This window comes from Aspergillus pseudodeflectus, assembly GCF_044049435.1.
Source record: "Aspergillus pseudodeflectus strain CBS 756.74 chromosome Unknown BJX68scaffold_50, whole genome shotgun sequence".
NCBI classification, from domain to species: Eukaryota; Fungi; Ascomycota; class Eurotiomycetes; order Eurotiales; family Aspergillaceae; genus Aspergillus; species Aspergillus pseudodeflectus.
This window is the reverse complement of record NW_027263826.1, coordinates 70,786-93,368: the sequence shown is the minus strand read 5'-3', so window position 1 is coordinate 93,368 and position 22,583 is coordinate 70,786. Positions and strand designations below refer to the sequence as shown.

The 22,583-nt window shown below is 53.6% G+C and overlaps 8 protein-coding genes across 8 annotated transcripts; 5 read left to right on the top strand and 3 right to left on the bottom strand.

Annotated features, from left to right (window-relative positions):
- The first annotated feature begins 121 nt into the window (after positions 1–121).
- BJX68DRAFT_244578 (uncharacterized protein) lies at positions 122–3,098 on the top strand. Its single transcript, XM_071041334.1, has 2 exons — positions 122–559; positions 608–3,098. The coding sequence occupies exons 1-2, from the start codon at positions 299–301 to the stop codon at positions 2,450–2,452; spliced, it is 2,106 nt and encodes a 701-aa protein (XP_070895175.1). The 5' UTR covers positions 122–298; the 3' UTR covers positions 2,453–3,098.
- Positions 3,091–4,141, top strand: BJX68DRAFT_244576 (fungal specific transcription factor domain-containing protein; the record flags this gene model as incomplete). The annotated part of the gene is made up of 1 exon (XM_071041333.1): positions 3,091–4,141. The coding sequence occupies exon 1, from the start codon at positions 3,194–3,196 to the stop codon at positions 4,136–4,138; it is 945 nt and encodes a 314-aa protein (XP_070895174.1). The 5' UTR covers positions 3,091–3,193.
- A 63-nt stretch (positions 4,142–4,204) lies between these two features.
- Positions 4,205–5,089, bottom strand: BJX68DRAFT_257691 (phytanoyl-CoA dioxygenase family protein; the record flags this gene model as incomplete). The annotated part of the gene is made up of 1 exon (XM_071043388.1): positions 4,205–5,089. The coding sequence occupies one exon, from the start codon at positions 5,087–5,089 to the stop codon at positions 4,205–4,207; it is 885 nt and encodes a 294-aa protein (XP_070895173.1).
- A 506-nt stretch (positions 5,090–5,595) lies between these two features.
- BJX68DRAFT_278308 (general substrate transporter) lies at positions 5,596–7,233 on the top strand (the record flags this gene model as incomplete). The annotated part of the gene is made up of 1 exon (XM_071048504.1): positions 5,596–7,233. One exon carries the CDS (start codon positions 5,596–5,598, stop codon positions 7,219–7,221), a length of 1,626 nt encoding a protein of 541 aa, XP_070895172.1. The 3' UTR covers positions 7,222–7,233.
- Positions 7,234–9,035: 1,802 nt separating this feature from the next.
- Positions 9,036–10,103, bottom strand: BJX68DRAFT_166383 (dienelactone hydrolase family protein). The gene has a single exon (XM_071036960.1). The coding sequence runs from the start codon at positions 9,934–9,936 to the stop codon at positions 9,157–9,159; it is 780 nt and encodes a 259-aa protein (XP_070895171.1). The 5' UTR covers positions 9,937–10,103; the 3' UTR covers positions 9,036–9,156.
- Positions 10,104–10,970: 867 nt separating this feature from the next.
- Positions 10,971–12,455, top strand: BJX68DRAFT_244569 (RTA1 domain-containing protein). Its single transcript, XM_071041332.1, has 2 exons — positions 10,971–11,417; positions 11,473–12,455. The coding sequence occupies exons 1-2, from the start codon at positions 11,125–11,127 to the stop codon at positions 12,221–12,223; spliced, it is 1,044 nt and encodes a 347-aa protein (XP_070895170.1). The 5' UTR covers positions 10,971–11,124; the 3' UTR covers positions 12,224–12,455.
- A 1,398-nt stretch (positions 12,456–13,853) lies between these two features.
- On the bottom strand, positions 13,854–15,704 carry BJX68DRAFT_257687 (uncharacterized protein; the record flags this gene model as incomplete). Its single annotated transcript, XM_071043387.1, has 6 exons — positions 13,854–14,660; positions 14,694–14,749; positions 14,782–14,860; positions 14,995–15,225; positions 15,255–15,588; positions 15,637–15,704. 6 exons carry the CDS (start codon positions 15,702–15,704, stop codon positions 13,854–13,856), a joined length of 1,575 nt encoding a protein of 524 aa, XP_070895169.1.
- Positions 15,705–18,530: 2,826 nt separating this feature from the next.
- On the top strand, positions 18,531–21,040 carry BJX68DRAFT_278300 (alpha/beta hydrolase family protein). Its single transcript, XM_071048503.1, has 2 exons — positions 18,531–18,630; positions 18,686–21,040. The coding sequence occupies exons 1-2, from the start codon at positions 18,584–18,586 to the stop codon at positions 20,769–20,771; spliced, it is 2,133 nt and encodes a 710-aa protein (XP_070895168.1). The 5' UTR covers positions 18,531–18,583; the 3' UTR covers positions 20,772–21,040.
- The last annotated feature ends 1,543 nt before the right edge of the window (positions 21,041–22,583 follow it).

The following is a 22,583-nucleotide window of genomic DNA, read 5'->3' as shown; positions in this document are numbered from 1 at the left end:
ATATCAACATCCGACGCTGGACCATCGTTATGCCGTTTGATTGGGCCAATCTGCACAGTGGAGCTTGGTCTTCGAAATTCGTCCGAAAACTCGGCCCATTTGTCAGCGGATTCGTCCGAGGCTTGGCGGCCTTCCAACGCTCAACATCTCCAGCTCGGAATTTCGAATCAGGAATCCTGCACAGGATGCGTGTTCGTTCCTGCCCCCGAGTTCAGCTGCTTGCGGGCGTCAATTACCTCGCATGTTTGTGCCTACCTACAATACCCTGTGGTGAGATTCGCGACGCGTCTCGTCGACGATGAACGACGGCTCGGACGAGGACGGGAGGCCGAGAAAGGTGCGGAAAGGAACACACAGTTGTCGCGAATGTCGTCGAAGGAAGGTGAGATGCACGTTTGCGTCATCGAAAGATCCTATTTGCATTACGTGTCATCGTCGGGGTACCAAATGCGCCAGTCAGGGAACTGTCGAGGGGCTGGACAGACACATTGAGCCGGAGGCTGCTTTTGACCAGTCGGTCGGCGATATCACGCTCGCATCCTTCGACGATAGTTCAGTGGTTAGTTTACAGTCGCCTGTATAATTCTCACTCTGCTAACGAAAGCAGTTCGGTGGGAATAGCAGCTACAGCGCATCACTCCATAAAACGCCAAATCACCTTCTGACGCCAGGGTTGTCGGCAACACCAGCATCGGCTCACGTCACCGTTGCAGAATCAACCGCACTCCCAACAATCACTCAAACTCTTCTCCGCGCTCTTCCTCCGCGACATGATATCGAGATACTCCTTGGAAAGATTAGCAAAACCTCGTCGTCATGTTATCAGTCCAACTTCAAGTCTTGCGGCGAGACGCCAAATGAACTGCCGACAGAAACAATCGCCAGGTCGACACTACTTGATCCCGAGTCTCACCCGGTCTTGTTGGCGCGGCAAATGTTGCTCTTCGCCTCAGCGCTGCAGCACCTGTCTCCGACTGCTGTGTTCCCTGGCCTCAGCAAGCATCACCATGCCATCATGGAAGACCTCGCAAATTCTGCAATACAGATGGTCACTACGATTGACACCCTACTTGGAACGCTGGAAGGGCTCGAAAACATTATTCTCGAGGGGTTGTATCACATCGATAGTGGAAACATGAGGCGTGCTTGGCTGACCTTCCGCCGTGCTGTCATGGTAGCACAGCTGTTGGGTCTGCATCAACCCGGTCACTATCGATACAAGCTGATCAACGAGCACAATGACTTGGATCCCGTTGTTATGTGGAAATCCATTGTTTCCACAGAGCGTGTTTGCTCGCTGCTACTAGGTCTACCGACAAGTACTAGTACTACTGCCTCCACAGACCCAGACACAACCAAGCCTGACGGAACTTACGACCTTGCCACCCTCTCTATGCGCGTAACAGCCCGGATCCTCGAACGAAACCAGGCACCCATCGGGGAGCGCGCTCAAAAGTTGACTCGTGAGATCGACCAAGAGCTAATACACCTGACGCAGCAACTGCCCTCCTCATTCTGGCGCCCATTGTCGTTCTCCGGCTTGCAAGTAGACTCTGCGGCGGCGTTCTGGGAGAGCCGACGAGCCTGGGACCAGATGACTTACTACAGCCTCGTCAATCAGCTCCACCTACCATACATGCTCTGCTCCTCTGATTCGCCGGGCGTGCTCTACTCCCGAATCGCTTGTGTCAACGCCAGCCGGGAGATCCTGAATCGTCAAATCGCATTCAAGACCTTCAATCCGATCACGACCTGCTCTCGGATGGGCGATTTCATCGCCCTGATTGCCGGCATGACCCTGATCCTCGCACATCTCGTAAGCCACACGCAAAACGCGACGGGCAATGCCCTGGTCCACCAGCGGTTCGGTGACCGGGCGACAGTAGAACAGGCGCTGGAATGTATGAAATCCATGTCCGAACTGCACGAGGACGTCCTCGCCGCGCGATGCGTGGGCATGTTGCGGGACCTGCTGGCAATTGAAGCAAATGCTGCACGGGGCCCCAAGACCGGCGCCTGTGGTGAGGACTGCTTTCTTATGATCAAGGTGCCGTATCTCGGGGCCATTAGGATCGGCCCAGAAGGGGTCGGCCCTATGACTGCTGCCGAGACAGAACAGCATCGAGGCCTGCATCGCGGTGTGACTATAGGAGGGATCGGATCGATCGAGGTCAAGAGCCCCATGAACCCGGACTATCGGCCTGGAGATCTGGCGGCCAATGTACCGGTAACTGGGGACGCGGCTGGACAGCCAGCAGCTGCCATTCCGCCTGCACTAGATGCACCACTTGTCGACCAGGCTCTGCCCGGGGAGTACTTTACTAATGATCAGATGTTCCCTGATGCTGCTGCTCCGCTAGATGACTGGGTATTTCAAGGGGTGGATAGTGCATTCTTTGACGTTTTGATGCGCGGAGTCGGGGACCCTCAGGTGAATAACACACTGGTATGATTGGAGCGGATTTTACCACGTAGTACCCACTGGCAAGATACCTAGCACCGTCTAGATCTAACCTATTCCGTCTTGACGCCGGAGATGTCTCCAAAACCCCCGCAGTTCGGTGCGCCACGTGACCGACATCCTCCGGTCAAGGATCCTAAGATAACGAGCCAAGTTACCGGCGATCTCCGGTTAAAACTCCGTTTCCTTGACATCCTCAAGCACTTTCCAGTCTGCGAAGCATGGACTGCGTCAGTAATGGACAACAACAGCCCCCCTAGATCTCCGCAACGGGCCAAACGCACGAGAACCAGAACTGGATGCTGGACGTGTCGAGAAGCAGGCTACAAATGCGACGAGATAAAGCCCGAGTGCGGGCGTTGCACCCGACTACATATCCACTGCAAGGGATATGGCCTGAGGCTCAGATGGCAGTCACCGGGTTCCAGCATACGACGCCGTTCAACTGGGAACCAGTCTCAGTCTCCCCCGCCTAATCCAGCACGCGGCCTCTCACTCCGTCCCTCAGATATGACCTTGGAGCAATATAAGCTCCTCCATCATTGGACAGTGCATACGTCTCCACTGCTCTGCATTTCCGGTGTCGACCAGGCGAACCCGTTTCAGATGTACCTGACTCCAATGTCGCTGTGCGATGGTAGCCGCCCGCTAAGGCATGCAGTGCTTTCGATCGCGGCTAGCCATCTTACAGCTCAAGAGGGTGGTACTGGTCCTTCGCAAAATTATGCGCTTATGGCGCAGAATCACCGGATCACAGCAATTGCGTCGCTCAGAGAGACGCTGAGCCAAGGCCTCACCAGCGACGCGACGCTCGCCACGATCCTACTGCTGGAAATCAGCAAGCAGTTCGACAGCTCTAATCCTCAAAACGACGGTGACGTAAATCACCTTATCGGAGCAAAAGAATTAATCCTAGCACGCGGGGGACCGCAATCATTGACCTCTCCATGTGCGCGGTTCCTATTGAATCAGGTTCTCTACCACGATTTACTATCTGCCGTTTCGCGCGGTAGTGAGCCCTTGGTTCGCCATTATTGGCCAAGTATCAAGAATGCACCTTTCCTGCAGCTTGATCTAGAGTCATTGCGCGGATATCATCCGACTGTTCTGCAGGCCGTGGCTCGGATTAGTGAGCTTAAGGCCGGAAAAGAGGTATCTTTCTCGTCTGGTCAAGATATCGCTTTGGCAGACTTCACATTCGCTGGTCAAGAGGTGGAGACCGAGCTCGAGTCAATGGACATCTCCGACTCTACGACAGCCGCATCTGATCAGGCTTGCACAACCGAAGCCCACCGCTCCGCCGCCCTCATCTACCTCTACCGAGTCATTTACGACATTGGCGCGCCGCACTCGCTTACGCTGTCCCAGGTCCGACGCTGCATCGACTCGATGGCTTCAGTACCGGTTTCGTCGCCGTTGATATCAGCCCATGTCTGGCCGCTATTCACTGCTGGATGTGAAGCGACGGAGCCGGGGGACCGCGAGTTCGTTAAGCAACGATTGACCGATATGTACCGGCAACGGAGGATCCATTCTCTGCAAAAGGTGTGTGAGCTGATGGAGAGGGTGTGGCTAAGCAAAGACTACAAGCGGAGTATAGAGGGGGCAGAGGAGATGAGTCGCGTTGGGTGTATTGAGGTTGTTCGGGGGTTGGGGGAGATGTTGTATCTCGTTTAGCACTAGTGTGATATTTCTTGTTCAAGAATGTTGATACGAATATACATGAAATCCAAAGGCCTGAACTTATGGCTGCAACGAAAAATCATGATCGTGCCTCCCCTGCAGATAATCATATCCCTCCTCCACCCACTCCACCTGCGCATCAACCCCTTCCCACCCCTTAACAGTCCCCTCCAAACTCCTCGGCAGCATGATCTTCTGCTCACTGCGATACCAATGCGGAAACAAAATCGTAACAAGCATGACCCTCGGTTCATCGGTGCGATTCGGCATCCCCGCATGCCAAAGCCTCATGTCACGGATAATCAGACTCCCCTTGGGCAACCGTTCCGGCTGCACACCACCGCGCCCGATCTTCCGTCGTTGTTCAAGGAGGTCCTCCTTGACCTGCTTATGCGCAAACTGCGGATCCAGCACATCCTTGGTCGTATCCGTGTGACTCCCCAACCACACCTCCGTCGCCCCATTCTCCGGCGTCGTCTCGACGAGGTTGATATTGATCGCATACCCCCACGGGATTTGCGGGAAATCAAAATTCACATCGACGTGCACGGGCTGTCGATCCTCGGCCCTGAACGCCGTATTCGCACTGTAGAAGCGGAGCGCCGGTCGGGGGCCGAACATGCATTCTACAACCTGGAGAGCAAAGGGGTTGGCGACGACGTCTTGGAAGACGAAATCCTTTTCCAGCACGGGCTCCTGCTGGATGTTGCCGGTTTTGGCGCCGAAGTTGCGGTGTGTGCTGGAGCGCACGTAGAGGGTTTTTGCCTCTGGGACCATGCGGCTATTCAGCTTGTCGAGATTCGAGGGAGAAACGGCGTTGGACAGGACGACGAGGCCATCGCGGTGCAGGGCTTCGAGGGCGGCTTGCAGGTTGTGTGAGGAGATTTTGGAGGTGGCGAGTTCGGGTTCGGTCAGGGTTATCAGGGTTGGCTGGGTTGAGGCCATCTTGCTTGGAGTGTAGATGTTGTTTTGGTGATTGAAGGTTGAACGGATAATGGATGAAAGTCTTATCGGAGGCAACGCCGCTCGGCTGAATAAATAAGAGAGCTGAGCAAAGCGTGGCTCGAAATAAGAAACGCGAGGCGCTGGAAGAGTTGCCTGGTGCGGTTAGGACCGATGGGCTGGCTGCATCCCCACAGTCTCCAACGCATCCTTACTCCAACTCCAAAACTCAACTGCTATTCTTGCTACATCCGGTTTAGTGTCTTTGCCACGAATTAAGCCGATTGGTGAAAGATATTCTCATATCAACGCCTCGGCCTGTGTCCCGAGGACTGTTACAGTTGCTGCTTTGGGGATCATCAGGAGGGCAACCATGGGGTATCCTCGTGATAACTTATCGCCGACTAATCATAGGATAGACGTTGCTAAGGGAGGACTATAACTTGATGTTCACTCCCCCATGTTTCCGTCAATGCATCATCACGACTCCGCATTCATTCATCGCGACCATGACCACCGAGCTGGACAAGACCCCCAGTGCCACGGGCAAGCCCATCGATGACTACACCGAAGACGAAGCCTGGCAGGCTGAGCAGTCCCAGCTCTACACCGAGGGACAGCATGCCCTTGGTTTCTGGGACGCTGTCAGGCTCTACAAACCAGCTGTCCTCTGGTCCGTCGTGATCAACATTGCTGTCATCCTCAAGGGCTTCGATGGGGCTCTCGTCGGAAGCATCGTCGCACTGGACCCCTTCAAGAGGCAGTTCGGCTACGAGTACAATGGAGAGTATGTGATCAGTGCAGCCTGGAACGGTGCCTTCAACTATGCCAACAGCATTGGAGGCGTCGTCGGTGCTCTCTTCTCCGGCTGGGTGTATGACCGATTCGGGCCAAAGATTACTCTGGCCGCTTGTTCTGTGCTCTCAATCGCGTGCATCTTCATGGAGTTCTTTGCCACAACACCCGTCGTCCTCTTCCTTGGTTGTCTGTTCAACGGCACCGTCATCGCCTTCTACCCCATCGTCGCCTCAGCCTACATCGGCGAAGTCTGCCCGCTCGTCCTCCGCGGCGTGGCCGGGTCAATGGTCAATCTGGGCTTCGTCGTCGGCCAACTGATCGCCTCGGCCGAGCTCAAGGGGACAAATAGCCTCGATACCGAATGGGCCTACCGCATCCCCTACGCCTCGCAATGGGCGCCCGCAGTGCTCATCCTCGTCTTTGTTGTCTTCTGCCCGAACTCGCCCTGGTGGCTCGCGCGCAAAGGGCGCCCCGACGCGGCGAAAAAGGCGCTGAAACGATTTACCTCGTCTTCGTCCAAGATTGACATCACGTCCACGTTCGCGAATATCCAGCATACTCTCCGCCTCGAAGCGCAGCTAACGAAACACCACAACTACCTCGATTGCTTCCGGGGTCCCGACCTGCGCCGGCTGATCATCGCCGTAATGGTCTACAGCATCCAGCCGCTCTCCGGTCAAGTGCTCTACGTAAACTATGCAGTCCAATTCTTCGAGCGCGCGGGCCTCGACCCCTCGGATGCCTTCTCCATGAACGTTGGCCTTACAGCAACCGGCTTCGTCGGCACCATTCTCGCGTGGCCCCTCATCTCGAAACTCGGCCGCCGCCCACTCTACATCTGGGGGACGCTCGCCATCGCCCTCCTCCTCTTCCTCATTGGGATACTCGATATAATCCCACAGGCCCGCGCGGGAAGCACCAACACAGCGCCAATCTGGGCGCAATGCTCCCTCATCCTCCTCTGCCTATTCATCTACGATATAACAATCGGGCCCGCGTGCTTCACGATCCTAACCGAGATCCCGTCTGTCCAACTTCGCGGAATGACGATTGGGCTTGCGACGGTGAGCTGTCACATCTGGAACATCATCTTTGCGGTTAGTATCCCCTATGCGATTAGTCAGGATGAGGGCGATTGGAGGGGGAAAGTCGGGTTTCTGTTTGCGGGGATTGCGGTTGTCTGCGCGGCGTGGTGTTGGGGGTTTTTGCCGGAGACGAGGGGGAGGACGTTTGAGGAGTTGGACATTTTGTTTGAGAGGCGGGTTCCGGCCAGGGAGTTTGGGGGCTATGTGTTGGATAGTGGGGAAGGAGAAGAGAGACGAGGTGAGGGTGTGTGATGTGATGTCTTGGGTCTGTAGGCTAGAGTAGATACTACCGGCAGTAGAGTACGGTCTCATGCTTCCTGGAGGATGGCCGTCGCCCGGTCGATCTATGATCTCATCAAGACACTCGAATGAATTTGAGGCGACTTGGAGGGTTCTATGAAGCAATATTATCAAAGACTAACTATCCATTCTTGTTATATTATCCCCACACACCAATGCACCGAGCGAGGGCTAGTCGAGCTAAATGGTACAGTCTTATTGCCTTCCGACCATATCAAGGCATACTCGCACCGTCCGCTAGTTATGCTGGAGGGCTGGCCGTAGCTTCCGGTGTCCCCGCGCCGAAGATACTGTTGAGGAAGGAGCAATGGGCTGCAGGCCACCCACCGAACAACCGCCAACAATCATCTTCACTGCCATTGCTATCGATACGGAAGCACTTTAGAATCCATCGATCTTCTACAATGCCAGGTCCAGTGTTGCGGTACTCGACAGATAATCACCGCTATTTTGACGCCGTATGCTTGCCCCTGGTGCCTACTCTTTCGCGACTCCCTCTCAAGCATCGTCTCGCAGTGACAGGCCGCCTTCTCCACCGGCGCCGACCGTAAACTGCTTGGGTGGACTGAAACATTCCTTACGGGCCCAGAGACCATCACAGTGTCCGTTTTCATATAACCCACGGTATGGACAGCTATTCCCGAGATTGGCAAAGGTTGAAATGATATGGTATCTTCGGGTCTCAGCCTTGCATGTTTAGAGCATTAATGACCGTATCAAGTATGTGAATACCTGCGCATGGCCTTTTACCATACTCCTAGGGATACATGAGCGCAACTGGATCTTAACATGCGCAGCCGCACTTTTCTACAGGCACCACTCTGAAGGCTACCAGAAGGGTCCCTTAGACTGTCGTTTCCGATCCCAATGCGTCCAATTTATTCTGTCAGTGGAAATAACATATGCCAAGCACGTGCGTTTATTGGACTTTCCTACTTAATGTCAAGAATCTTTGCGGTCTATACAAGCCTCATCAGCTAACTGAATCCTCGCATTCTCCATCAAGCGCTCTTTCATCGGTCCTCCCATTGCGGCTGGTCGATTGATTCCACGCTCGGCAACTTCCTCCGGCGCAAAAGGCGCGGAATCCTCCAAGTTGGGTTCCGAAAAAGAACAATCCTTTAGATCAAGTCAAGGTACTGTCAGTCGGAAGAAAACAGATTGTACCATGGTGAGGAATTCCAACATACCGGAGACCGTGACCGTCGCTGCCCGGCTACATCTCTTCTACGCGTGTGCCTGGAATAGTTTCGAAAAGCATGGCGCTCTTCGTCGGATAGGGGCTTGAGAGGCGGGTGCGTCAGTACCATTGTTTGCTACGTGCGGTATGAAACTCGGACGTCGGATCTTGGATTTACCTCGGGCTTGCTTTGTGGGGGATATTTCGACTGCATCTATTTCATCTCGACAATGCATTGTTCTTTTTCTTTACCACAACGGGGGGACAATATATATATACCTCGGTAGTCACGTGGCATGCGTGGCGTGGGGTGGGTCATGAATCAATCGATGATGCAACGAGTCCTGCCACCCACAAATCTTACTCAAGACCTCGTGGCCTCATTGACGGAAATTTCTTCAGGTGTGTTTGCTCGACCAGTCACGGGTTGGGAAAATATCCTCCCATTTCTGGAGGCGGACTATGACAGCCTGCCAAGCTAATAAACCCCGCACTCACCAGTGCAGCACTGGGCAAAATCTCAAACGAATCATGGGGTCGGCATAGTCAACAACAGTTATCAGGACCTATTAGTACTGCCAAATAGTGCCCACAGATCTGCCACATCATATCTACCTATGTACGTCCTGAGCGGCGAAAGTGTCCCAGGGTGTGAGAAAGGATTAACTTAAATATCGCTTGGTATATACATCTAGATATATATCTGCTCACACCTTGGTCTGCGCAACAATCTGTCTCGCCCACGCAACAGCCGCATTCTTCCCCCTCTCCATCGCCGCCCTCTCCCCCGGCTTGTTCTCATCCCCCCTTGTCATACAGGCATGCTCCACCCCCGGAAAATGCTGCCAATCAAATGGCACGCCCCGGCGCTGCAAGCTAGCGAAAGTGTAGCTTTTCAACTCGCCGTTGAAGATCGGGTCGTGCTCCGGCGCAAGGATCTGGACGGGGACGGCCACGTTGTCGATATCTTCTTTCGTGAGGAGGCTCGGGTGCGCGGCGGCAATTGCATCGACGAGTGGTCGCCGATGCTGGTCATCCTCGGAGTCGTGAGCAGCGCCGAGCCGGAAGACAGCCCAGCCGCCGTAGCAAAAACCGACGGCGACTATGACTTTATGCTTGGTGCGCAGCTCCTCGGCGCACGCGAAAATCTCGGGCTCCCGAATCTCGCGAGCATTTCGCGCCCGGAAGCCCGGGAGATCGACCTCGTTGAATCGCCCCGCAAGTAGTGGTTCAAAGGGGAGTGTCTCGCCGCCGAAGAAATCGGGCACGTAGACGGTTGCATTTGCTTCGCGGGCGTAGTGGTCTGCGAGGAGGCGGACGTTAGGGAAGGACCAGCCAAGGAGGTCGTGGACGATGAGGATTGCGAGGTCGTTGTTGTCGCCGGCGGGGCTGGCGATGTAAGTGTTGTTTGAGGCGAGGGTGCTGACTCGGCCGCTGGGTGTGCCGTTCCAGGCGAAGGTTTTGAGGCAGCAGGTTGAGGCGGACATTTTCTGCTTCTCTTTACTGGGAGATGTGGTGTTCGTAGTGCGCTGTTGCTGATCTTGGTTGGTTATATGCTTCGTCTCCAGGTCGGAGTTATCAGTTGCGGCTGTCAAGTCCGGTCCGAACGGACCGAGTCAAGCTTTAGAAACGTGGCCCAGCCAAGGCGCAAGCCAATCATGTTTGTTGGCTGGGCCTCGTAAGCTCAGAGGAGCTGGCGGCTCCTTCAACGGATTTACCGCTGTTAAGGAGATACGGGGATAATCGTGAACTCCGAGGCGATGAGGGCAACGATGATATTTGGGTGGGGGTTTTCGATGATGCGGTAGTCAAACTCCAGTTATGGGAAAATGCGGCGACCGACAGCGCATGCTGCCACTATTCATAGCCCAGATAGGTATCATGGATGCCTGGATGCCAGAAAGAGCAATAATCTCGCGAGGGTCTACTCCGGAGGATTTTATTGGCAGCCTCGGAAACGAATGTCATTGGACGGGTGCTCAAATTGTGGACAGCCAAGGCAGATATCAAAGCCAAGTCTTTGTGGAGGGAAAAACATACGAACGCTCCAGTCGCAAGAGAGACCCTAAAAGCAGTGAAAGATCTCCAGCACAGACCTGACCCCCGACACATGGCAGTGCTGGGAGATCAAACTTACGAGAAACAGCCAGGGAAAAGATTGTCGATGCCTGAATCCGTTGGGAACGTCATTGGGCAGTTCGTAAGCTAGTGCTTACAAAAATAGGACACGTCCTCGCGCGGCTCAGGCAGCTCCAGCCCAGGCAAGCACAGCCCTGTTCTTGGCATCGCAAGAATCCTCCCTGATCCAGACGAGGGGCCCACCCGCTGGCCCCAATGCCGCGCTGCGACGGGACCACAATTTACGAGCCGGCCAATCGGACACTGCCAAGAGTGAGCTTAATGTCCCCAGGATCCTGCAGCGTAGGTTGCTGTGTTTTTGATGTGTGGATGTGGATGATGGAGTTTCACCTTACTTGTGCTGGGATGAGATCCTGCAATAAGCCACGTTCGAGATGACAGATGAGATGGTATATAAGGGCCCACGATGTCCGGCTGTTGGATCTCCTCAGAATCAGCAGCATCAGCACTTCATTTAAGCTTACTCTTCCTCACCTTCTCCATCTTTCAACCTTTGTCTTTCTGCATTTCAGCCTCTTCACAAATCTACCGCCAAAATGATGGAAACACTCCCCACCAATCAAACTCTCCTCGAGAACCCCGAGCTCTGCACACTCGAGACATGTCCCATAAGCATGGCCTCGGTCGAGTACCGGCCCGTCCTCTGGGGAAACATTCTCTTCATCGCCATCTTCGGCGCCACAGCCCTTATCCACCTCGGCCTCGGCATCCGCTACAAGACATGGACGTTCATGGTTGCCATGGTCCTCGGTCTGATCGGCGAAGTCGTCGGCTACGTCGGCCGAGTCAACCTCTGGGATAACCCCTTCAATGGCGATGCCTTTCTTGAGTACGTCCCACTTTCCGCAACAGCTCCAAATCCAGATCACTAACGGACTGAATAGATACCTCGTCTGCCTCACAATCGCCCCCGCCTTCCTCACCGCAGCAATCTACCTAACCCTCTCCCGCATCGTCGTCGCCTACGGCGAAAAAATCTCCTACTTCAAACCACGGACCTACACAATCACATTCATCACCTTCGACTTCATCGCCCTCCTGCTGCAAGCCATCGGCGGTGCAATCGCCTCAACAGCCGACGACAACGACCGCGCGGGTACCGACCTCGGAATCAACATTATGATTGCTGGTTTGGCGTGGCAGGTTGCGTCGCTGCTCATCTTTGCTGCCATGGCGAGTCATTTCTTCTGGCGTGTTCGCAAGGCCGCTGGTGCGGATTTCAACATGGATTTCGAGACGCTCCGGAATGGGACGTACTTCAAGGCATCTATCTACGGTCTCGCACTTGCAACACTAGTCATCTTCGTACGATCCGTCTTCCGATGCGCGGAACTCTCCGAGGGCTTCGATGGACATCTCGCCAACGACGAGGTGACATTCATGATCCTCGAAGCAACCATGATCGCCATTTCTGTCATCTGCCTCACAGCCTTCCACCCGGGTCTCGTCTGGAAGGGCCAGTGGGCGCAGGCGGTTTGGCATACGCGCTCGAGCAAGGGGAGTGGAAGTGGGAACTATGCTAAGGCGTCGGGGAGCATTGATTCGATGGATATTTCGCTGAATCCCGTTGCGAACCAATACCCGGGGACTACGCCGTATAACGCTCAGACATCTTATGGTGGGGCGCATGTTTAGATAAGGAATATAGGGTTGTGAGGTTGGAGTTTGGATGTTCGAGGATATAGACTTGGGATGTGATTTTTCTGTGGTTTTTTGCGAAGCGATTATGAGATGCGGTGTTTTCTTTTTCTTATTTTCCTCTGTTGCTTCAAGTATAGATGACCGCGATATCCAATTTCGTTGATATTCAAAAGAGTGGCAACTTGTTTTCTGAGACATACGAATGAGACATGCATGGACGCCTCAACTTAGTGCTTCCCATACTCCGCTCCCATCACAAAAATAAAAAATAAAATAAAAAATGAGTAGCGCACATACTCTGCTCCCAGCGATGGAAAATATCGATTAAATGAGCAGGACCCCCCTCGCCTGGCATATACAGAAAGAGCGATGGAGCACCTGCAGTGCACCGTCGGATATGAAGATAGAAACAGGAGGAGAGGCAACCCACTGGACAACCAGCGCGCCTTCCTCATTTGCTTTCATAACACATATGGAAGGTACAATGATCGTTCCTTCCTTGTTCATCGCGTATACACCTAACGGATAAGGAAGGCGCGATGCAGGCGGCGCTTACCATACCTGGCTGATACTACCAAGGTCGAGACATGGCGCAGGACCAACCCATGCTACGATATCTGAATGACTCACTGCCAAGCCCCGACTCTCTCAGCTTACGTCCCCACAGATACTCCTCCACCATGCGAATTTCCCAACCTCTGCTGAGCACCCCAATCAACCTGGACCCGTAGGGCAGAATCCCACGATCCTGCTCCCAACAGCCAAAACTTAACAACCAATTGTAGACCCGAATTAACAATAACGGCTAAGCAAAGAGCTGGGATCGGCAGAGCGGAGGATCTAGCGTCGCGCCTAAGGTCAGTTTTGGCCCCCAAGCGGGACGGGACCCTTGGTTGAAGCTTCAGCTGCGTTGAGATTTTGGATTCTCGGGGCTGTGCTTACTTTGCAGACTCTTCAGCCGCACCACCATCACGCCTGTGGTTATTGTCGTCATGCACGGAATTTCTTGGCACTTGGGAATTGGCATCGGTCCCTTGGAGGCATGAGTACTTACGCAGAGCCGCAGGCCCGTTGGAGGTTGCGTTTCCTTTGTGGATCACGAAGCCGATGCTAACCCATAACTATGTAAGTTACCCCATGGTTGATGGTATCAAGCAGCGCAAGGAGGGGTCATCACACACAGGCTTTCTTCTATTGTGTCTACCAGTCGTGAGGCGTTTTTGTTGCGAGCGCAACATGTACTCTGCACCTCGAAACTCTTGGGGAAGATCTAGTACGCAAAGGGCGTGCTTGCAGCATCCGGCTACCTCGGCGTTCTCTGTGAATGGCACATCTGAAGCCGACGCCAACGCCGCCACCTAAGCCAGCTTGTGTATGTATTTTAGATATAGTTCAGCGCTCTTTGATGAAATGGAATTAGTATAAATTGAGGTCACTAGAAACTCTTAATGATCGACGAACTTAAATGGACAAAGTCTTACCATCAGAGTATCATCTCATCGTGTTCACATTAGAAGCTCTTATTGACTACGGAAAACAAACTACCGCTTTCCACGAATGGGCCTGCAGCTTCTCTTACCTGGACACCGTTTCGGCGTCGCATCATTCAATCCCACAGGAGCCATCACACTCGTCTGGCCCGCAGCCGAACAACCTGCGGCCTCGTGCTTTCCGCAGGTACGCTGATCTGCCGCACAAAAGCCGCCAAGATGTCCTGTCGTTCCTCGAACATCCACTTTAGAACATCAAAAATCTCCGCCACGTTATGGAAGGCCCGAAAAGAGGGGCTCTTCAGAAGAGCCTCTTGCGTACCTTGAGCTCCGCAATCACCATCACCAACACCACCAGCATCACTTTGCAGGAGCGGAGAACAGGCGGGCAGCTGCATTTTTTCCCGTGCAGCTTCAAAGTGGCCTGTGAAGGCCTCTGTGGAAACCAATTCCGATATCTTCTTCTCTATTGCGCCGGATAACCGAGTGAATGTCTCTTTCCCAATACATTCCTGGAAGAATGACCAAAAGTCGACGTTGTTGAGATCCCTGTGGTCTGCATGTTTTGCTGGATGCGCGCCTCCAAATGCTAGTTTTAATGCAGGATGCATGATTCGAATGGACAGAGGGCCGTTATTCAGTTGCAGGCCGAATGTCGCTTTCCCGCTCAAGTGCTCCAGCGCGAAGCGTGCTAGCCAAAACTCGAACGCATTACTTTTCGTCGGCGGTGGTACTTCATGTGTGACAGTCGTCATACGGACGACTTCGTCGACTGCCAGCCTGTAATCCTCTACCTGCCCAGCCTCAATCTTCTCCCTCATGGGTAGAGGGGCGTTTTGCTTGGGCAGCTCCTGCTGCTGGTGGTCCCGCTGGGTTTCGAAGCGCACTCCGATGCTCTGCCAATGGTTCATTCTCTCCACTGAAAACACCTCCAATTCCCGCTTCGCTCATTCGAATCGCGCCCTGTGTTGGACCACAGTCAGCAGCTTGGCATGGCTCAGCGAGTAGCAAGCAATGACCCGATGCTGCGCTTTAGACAGAGTCCCGATATTCACCCGCCACGCCACGGTTCAGGCCACCTCTTTCTGCCTCTTTTTCCGCTGGGCACGTCGACATTGACGATATCCTTGTGCGGTGCGTTCTTCAACAGATTATTTTCCGGGTAGGGAATGTTGGCTTTGTGCGTCGCGTCAGCAAACGGCGATTTTCAGCAACGGGACTCGTCGCAAAACACAATGGCCACTTGGGGACTAATGGGAAGAATAAATGTATTACGTCGATCTTTGTCATCCATATCAGCTGTGGCGTTTCCTCGTCCATTTCTACACCCAGGCGTGACTCGGTATCGGCTCCAAAGTCCACGAGGCTCTCGTTAAGAAAAATCTCGTAGCCATCGGCGGCATTCCATATCTGCAGAGCGTAGTGTTCGAGGAAATGTTTGTACGTGTCGGCCGTAGCATTTTCATCGGGCTTCTCTGCATCTCTCAGGATATCCTCATGGCTCGTCTCCAAAAGATGAAGCAGCTGCGGAAGACGAAATCGTTCTCGCGGCGCGGGTTTTGGATCTCGTCTCGGTCGTGTTCGGATCGCCGAAGGGACAGCGCCATGAATTTGAACAGGGCTTGGATGTCCTTTTCAAGGATGTCGACATGGTCTATACCGTCGACGGCCGCGGCAGATCTAACCTTGTTTGCTATTACGCTGACCTTTGACTCCAGCTTGCTGAACAGATGCTCTATCCTCATAGGATCTGCCATGTCTGCCACATTGGAGTACAGATCCTGTGCACCGCAGGTCCGTGCGACCCCTCCGAGCCGGAATTCTCCCGTGGCCACGTCATATACATGGACAATTCCATCCCGTATAGACCTATATTCAACTTAAAGGTATTCTATTTATAATGCGGATGGGACGCACTTTCTGCTTATGGCACTGGTATGGGCGAAATGCTTGAGGACGAACTGGGGGATGTAGTGTTGGTACATTAGACCGTGGACGGTTCGTCGTCGTTTCCGTTGAGGATAACGATGCTAGGCTCGGGGCTTTGGCGGAGATGGTGGGTCAAAACCGCGTGAGCTTGAGGTCTGGAGTTCTGAACGTATTATCAACCTTAGAAGAACTCCAGGCGCCCAACTCAGAGCTTGATCCAGTGCGGGGTCACTAACTGCACGTGATGGAATGCAAGCATATATTGCTAACCGGCAGCCTATACAAGCCAGCAACGCGGTATTTTAAAGCGATTAGACAATCGAAGTGGGCCAGTAGTAAGAATAGAATGTAGTGTGGCTTGAGCTATGGGCTCGACAGTCGTAGTGTATACATCAGTTATTCAATCACGAGACCTGCTGATGGTCTGAACAGTAGTCCTCAAGGTATAGACAGCCTTAGTGCACATACTCTGCTCCCACCGATGAAGCACATCCATTTAGTGAGCAGGACCTTCGCCTAGCATATACAGAAGGAGCGATCGATCATCGCACCTGTCTTATATAAAGATAGGAACACTATTTCTAGATATGGACCAGCATGCGTTACCTTTTTATACACAGAGTAGCACTAGGCTATGTGTTAAGTACATGGGTTTATTTCCAAGGTAGTTTATAAACGCTCCTAACTAGGTTGCAAAGTGACTAGAATAGAGCTAGGTAGGTACTATGTATTCACTAAGTTACTCTAGGTAATTCTTCATCATGGTAGGAAAATAATATTCTCGTCTTAGACTGATGGCTGGTGAAACTCCCTGTAAGAATCTATCTGCTCCACATTCTCGTGCGAGATCTACTAGAAGTATCATATTTGAATGTTTAACAACAAAGCTTCTTTGGGGAAGCTCAAGACTTTGTTCAGCAGCCATAATGGTCCGCGCGCCTAATGTTGGAAAGCGCGGTGCAAAATGCAAACTGGGGAAGATGATCCTCTCGCTCCCTGCGCCCTTTGGGATCGCCTCCCTCTCACGCTCGACTGCTTTTTTCGTCTATATCTATAGTTTGTTTGAGCGTCTATTCAAGATGGGTTTCCACCTCATCAAAATGTTTTAGCTGAACGAGGAGAGCACAGTACTTGCGCATCCAGAGGGAAAGCATATTGATGGGCATTTGAGAGCTCATTATCAATCGGGTACAATTGTGATAGTATTTGTGAGCATCGTCCATTGGCCCGCGAGCCAAAAGCATTTCGGTATACTCGGCGACGAACAGTAGTGACTCGGGATCGTGGGTGTAGGACTCAGTCACAGGAATCGAAGGAGCCAAACCACGTGCTATCTTGTATCCTTCATCACGCTGTACGCCGGGTGGATGTCGCGCTAATCTTTATGCCATGAGCATCTCTGCCCACATAAGGTCCATTTAAAGATCACCCTCCGCCTCTACCGGCTGCTTCAGCCTCAAAAGCTGTCGGCAAGTTTCCTCGGCCTCTTCTAGGCGGCCAGACGGATATTTGTCAGAAGCATCTAAATACAAAAGTCCACTTCCTTGGCTATGCGATATTATTTGGCGAGCGGCAGTACTGAGTATTTGAGCGATCGAGCACCACTTATTCTGCATGAAGCGCCTTTACAGGCTTCACAAATTGGCACATGCGTGTAAATGAAGGCTGCAAGGATAACCACTGTTTTAGAACTAGAATGTGAGGACCTGTGAAATCAACGCCGAACATAACAGCTACTAAGGCTATAAATGGCCACATTTTGACCCAACGGCGGCTCATCTCGGCTTATCGCGAACATTTCTATTCCCGAGAGCAGGGCAAGACGGAGCTAGTGCAAGTGCTGCGGCATCTTCCGTGTCTCTAATTTCTCAATTGAAGACTAGGAGAAACGAGTGTGAAGCAGGCGTAACAAGAAGAGTTGGCCCGCTCCAGAAAAGCATTCCGATAATTAGACCCAACGAGCGATGCAGAAAACCCCCGCCTAGCTAGCTGACTTTGCACCGTAGAGACCTCATAGAAAATGTGCTGCACGGCCAGGGCGGGAAGCCATCTTTTATCAAGTGAGCTTCGCCAGCGTATACAGTCACAGCTGGTGCAGGTTTTCCTCGGTTCGAGTCGAACAGCCCTGGCGTCGGAAATGTAGGAACCCGGCTAGATACATTAATTAGGCAGTCGCATCCTCTAAGCTATCTATGAACTAACCCAGGGTAGGTATGTACCGCGAAGCACAGTACACATGGGGAAGGCGCGAATGGCCTCCAGGCTGGACAGTTCGAACCACCCACATTCACCGGACCTTTTGATTCATGACACAACCCAACTGCATCGCTCATGACCCGGTGCTACATCCGATGCAGATCACTGCGGGGCCGATTTGATAAGCACATCAGTCCTTAGGTATGTTCTTCTCCGTCGGGAAGTACCCGGTTGTTAGTACAGTAGCTGGCTAACCACAACAGGAATGAGCCTCTGTTTCCAGACTGGTGCCGGAGCGGCCCGGACCAACAGTTCTCGAAGCCAAGATGGACCCTTATTCGCCGATCAATCTGGCCAGACCTTGCGATACAGGGGCCGGTTCTCACTGATCCTGGCGGCTAAAGGTACGCGTGACATGACCCTGGTACGGAACACTCTCTCCTCATTCCCATTCATTTGTGCGGCGCAGGCACAGACCAGTCCAATGCTTCGAATGGACCCTGTGCGCACCGCATATCCTAGCTAAATGCCTAACCGAGGTGCACATGGCATGCCATGTTTCAGGATGCTGCTGATATGACGCTCCCGTGGAAGGGTTCCCTTGACTTTCCTAGTCTCTCTCCCCCTCCCTCCGTTTCGCTCTTTTTTTGTTTTCTGCCAACCTCAGCTATCTCAACGACCCAAGATTTTACTTCAAGTTGTTTTTGTCCAGCACCAACCTTTCCAACCGACTATCGTGATGACACAATTATTCAAATCCAGGAAACATCCCAAGTTGACCCCGTCGTACGTCTATCTCACCACGTTTGCATTACACTCACTGACCAGACGAGCGATGAAGCGGACTCATCGAGTCCACTACCCGCAGCCACCCTATTCCAAACGCAGCCGGGACACTTGCGGTCTACACACAGCAATCTCACTCGCGCCAAGCGCCCACAGCCCAAAGCCAACGCGCAATATACGTCGTGGACCTTGATACATCACGGTCGTGGCCGATTTCCAACACCGCTACTGCGTACTCTCCAAAATGGCTCGCCGGCCATAGCGATCACTTGATCTGGCTGGAGCAGCTCCCGAGTGGGCATACGCGGTTTGTGATTGCGGATGCACGGCTGCAAGCGCCTGCGTACGTTGCTGGAGAGCTTCCGGGGCAAGTTTGGGATCTGCGCACGGCGGGTGTGGCCGTTGAGGAGGATGTGGGCCTTTATGATCGCCTTTCGCTTGCGGTGGTTGGGAGGGCCAACCCGGATGGAACGCTGCATAGCCCAGGTGATGATCATACACATTCGAGAGACGTCGTTTGGTTTGGATGTCTTGTACGTCCGCCGGGGTCCCCGAATAGTCGATACTCTCTTCTGAGGGTCATAAACCTGATGACATACTACAACCTGGGTCCAGAGGTATCACTGCAAGCATCGCCACGGAATGAGAGCAACGAAGAGGGGGTGATTTCTCGAGATTGGTGCATGACTTCAAGTGTGATTATGTTTGTCGCCAAAGACCCTGACCTACCCGGACCAGGCCACACAGCCTCTGTCTGCTACGTCTGCCAAATCTTCGACTGGACCGGACTAACTCCACATGATTACCACGTGATCGCGCATCACGGACTCGGAGGGGCCATCACATCCCCCATTGCCGATCGGAAAGGCGCGGTGGCCTTCTTGTCCCAGAAATGCGATGGCTATGCTGCTGATAAGAACCGCATTATCTGGATCGATGATCCCGATGGCCGGCGGTATCGGGAGATTTTTGCCTCGCCCGATGGGAAGGGGGGGTGGGACCTGAGTCCCTCGAGTATCTCCTTTGCAGGCGACGGGACGCTGCTTGTTCTGGTCGAGGAAAAGGGCCAGCGTGCGCTATACCAGCTGAATCCCATCCCCTACCCACACGAACCGACTCCTGCAGATCTGAGACGGGTGGAACAGACGCATTACTCAAAGTGGAGCTCTGTCGTCGACGTCTCACCCCTTAGTGAGAAGAAATCCTCCCAAATCCTCATCACCTACGACAGCTTCATCCACGGGAAGAGATCGATGCTGATGGATCTCCCATCCAGCGGCGGCTGCGGCGCACGGAATCTCCTCATCGACGACCTCCGATCCGACCTGTCCAACGACCAGATCGAGCAGATCTGGTTCACTGCCGCCAACAAGCAGCGTGTCCACGTGTGGGTGATCAAGCCGTCGCACTTCACCCCAGAGGCCAAATACCCACTCCTCTACTGCATCCACGGCACCATTCACGGGAGCTGGACGAGCACCTGGCAGGGTACAACAGGATCATTCCCAAACCTCGCCCTCCTCGCCGAACACGGGTACATCGTCGTCGCACCAAATATAACGGGGAGCATCGGCTACGGCGAGGACTTCGTAAACGGTACCCGGCATTCATTCGCGGGCGCCCCCTACATCGACCTCGAAGCCGGTTTCGCATACCTCGAAAAAGGCTCGGTCCCCTACATCGATACCACCCGCGCCATCGCACTCGGACACGGGTACGGCGGGTTCCTGGTAAACTGGATCCAGGGCCAGCCGCTGGGCCGGAGGTTCCGCGCGCTCGTGAGCTGTAACGGAGTCTTTAATATAATGTCCTACCTCTCCGGCGACGAACAGCATTTACAATCAGTCCTGCAAGAGATGGACGGGCCGCCATGGAGCGGCGCGGCGCTGGACGAGTGGAAGCGATGGGACCCCGCGATGCATTTGGGGAATTGGGAGACGCCGCAGTTGATTATCCATGGAGCTTTGGACGATGTGCATCCGGTATCGGATGCGGATGCGGCGGTTGCGGTGTTGAGGACGAGGGGGGTGGAGAGGGGCTTTTTGCGGTTTGGGGATGAAGGGCATGCAGTGAAGAAGGGTGAGAATTTTGCGCGGCTGTATGAGACTGTTCTTGCTTGGCTGGAGCGGGTTACAAGGTAACTAATGGGTCTTTAATGGCTAATTCTAGTATATAAGGACATGGCTCTGAGGGGTAGAGTACCCTGCATAATTTCAGCAAAAGCAAGGCTGGCCTGTCCTCGATCTTGGTCCATACGCGTTTGGCTGTCCCATATTCCGGGCTTGTGGTGCCCTTCCTCTCCCTTGGCCTCCTAGCGGGTCATGCAGCAGTCATATTACACGCATACACCTGTGCAACCACATGAGGGAGGGAAATGATTAGAGATGTCAGTTGGTGTGTACTGTAGGGCCACTATTGTCCGCATTTAAATATCCTGTTAGGACCCAACCAAGTGATAGCCATCCCTAATTCCCACACCCGGAAAGCTTTATCTGCCCCAAGCCTACTCCAAACTTCCCCCTCGCTCGAAGTGGTCTCCCCTACTATCAACCACCTCCCGCTCGCCCTCCTCGCCGGCGCCATTATATCTCCCGGCCAAGCACCCCTCCAAGACCCCCTGGGACCCCGCACCTGCTACGATACCGAAACGCCCGGGCTACTCTGTTACACCGCGCCCGATAACACGCCCCAGAACGTCCACATCGAGGACGTCCACTCCATCGCAGCCTACCTCCGCTCCTACGGCGAGCAGAGCAGACCCGGCCGGCTGTTCAGCATGGCAGCCGCGGACGCGCCGGACTGCGGCGATTGGTATTTCTACACGTACGGCACGCCGCAGGCCCTCGCTAAGCATATTGACAACGCCGTTGACTCATGTGTGCTCTTTGCCGGCATTGCCACTACTTATTGATGGCGGGGGTCAATGCCACTGAGGCCCAGCAGACGGCTGCTCTGGTTAGATGTGGCAGCGATGGCGGCTCGCTGGGGGTGCGCGTCAGCGCCTCAGACCCGACTTATTCGGGTCCGGCCTACCCTGAGGGGTATACTACCCCAAAGGATTCTCGTCAAGATTGTGGCTTCGGGGGCGTAGGGACTGGGCCTCAATGTTGCCAAGCACAAATTTTGCTCTCGTGGTGGATTTATATTCAGAATAGTTACATCATTGAACAGCTTTTCATGTGACCAGCTTTCCAAGAAAGGTTTGCATTACTATGTAGTCGCGCAAGGGAACTCTGAAAGAATGGCAAATTGGAACAACGCGTCACGAACAGCTCCTGCAGGCTATCGAGTCCGTCACGGTATCACCAATGCCATTCCCCGGCATAGGCCCCCCCACCCCCCACACCACAACCACAACGAAGCGGCTTGCGCGGATTGCCCTCCCTAAAGAGGCCCCTGGCTGCTGATCACTGCTGTACTGCGCCAGTTACGTTTACAATTCTAGCCAGGAAGCTTGCTTCTCGGCCTCTCAGGGTACACGGTTAAAACGAGTGATAGCTAACACCCTGCGGCGAAAGCCCTCTCTGGACCTCCACACACATAAGCTGACCACTGCGTCGAATCACAAGCGCACACCCGCCGCGCGGGACAAACCATCGGTGTCCAAGAAGCTCGATAGCCCTTCATGAGACCGCAGCCTCAACAAACAGGTGCTTCTGCGTCCTCTGTGGAGATGATTTCCTCTAGGGGTACAGTCTATTCCCCAAGGTCAGCCTGGCGCATGAGAGTTAGCAGCGGTATGTTTCCGGCCACCCCACACTTTGATCAGAGTCATTATGGAAAGAGATCACTTTGCGGAACGCCTTCTTTCCTATCCTATACACTCAAGCAACCTGTCCGCCAAAACTGACAAGGGCAAAGTCATCTATATCTCCTGTTCCAACCATGGGTATGGTTGAAAGTTAAAAGTGCGTTACTTCTATCAGTACTCTATCTGTAATGGATGCGAAATT

Coding starts and splice junctions, on each gene's coding strand:
- BJX68DRAFT_244578 (XM_071041334.1), top strand. CDS start 299: ATGAACGACGGCTCGGACGAGGACGGGAGGCCGAGAAAGGTGCGGAAA. Junction 560..607: donor CCTTCGACGATAGTTCAGTG/GTTAGTTTACAG, acceptor TAACGAAAGCAG/TTCGGTGGGAATAGCAGCTA.
- BJX68DRAFT_166383 (XM_071036960.1), bottom strand. CDS start 9,936: ATGTCCGCCTCAACCTGCTGCCTCAAAACCTTCGCCTGGAACGGCACA.
- BJX68DRAFT_244569 (XM_071041332.1), top strand. CDS start 11,125: ATGATGGAAACACTCCCCACCAATCAAACTCTCCTCGAGAACCCCGAG. Junction 11,418..11,472: donor AATGGCGATGCCTTTCTTGA/GTACGTCCCACT, acceptor CGGACTGAATAG/ATACCTCGTCTGCCTCACAA.
- BJX68DRAFT_278300 (XM_071048503.1), top strand. CDS start 18,584: ATGACACAATTATTCAAATCCAGGAAACATCCCAAGTTGACCCCGTC. Junction 18,631..18,685: donor CATCCCAAGTTGACCCCGTC/GTACGTCTATCT, acceptor CGAGCGATGAAG/CGGACTCATCGAGTCCACTA.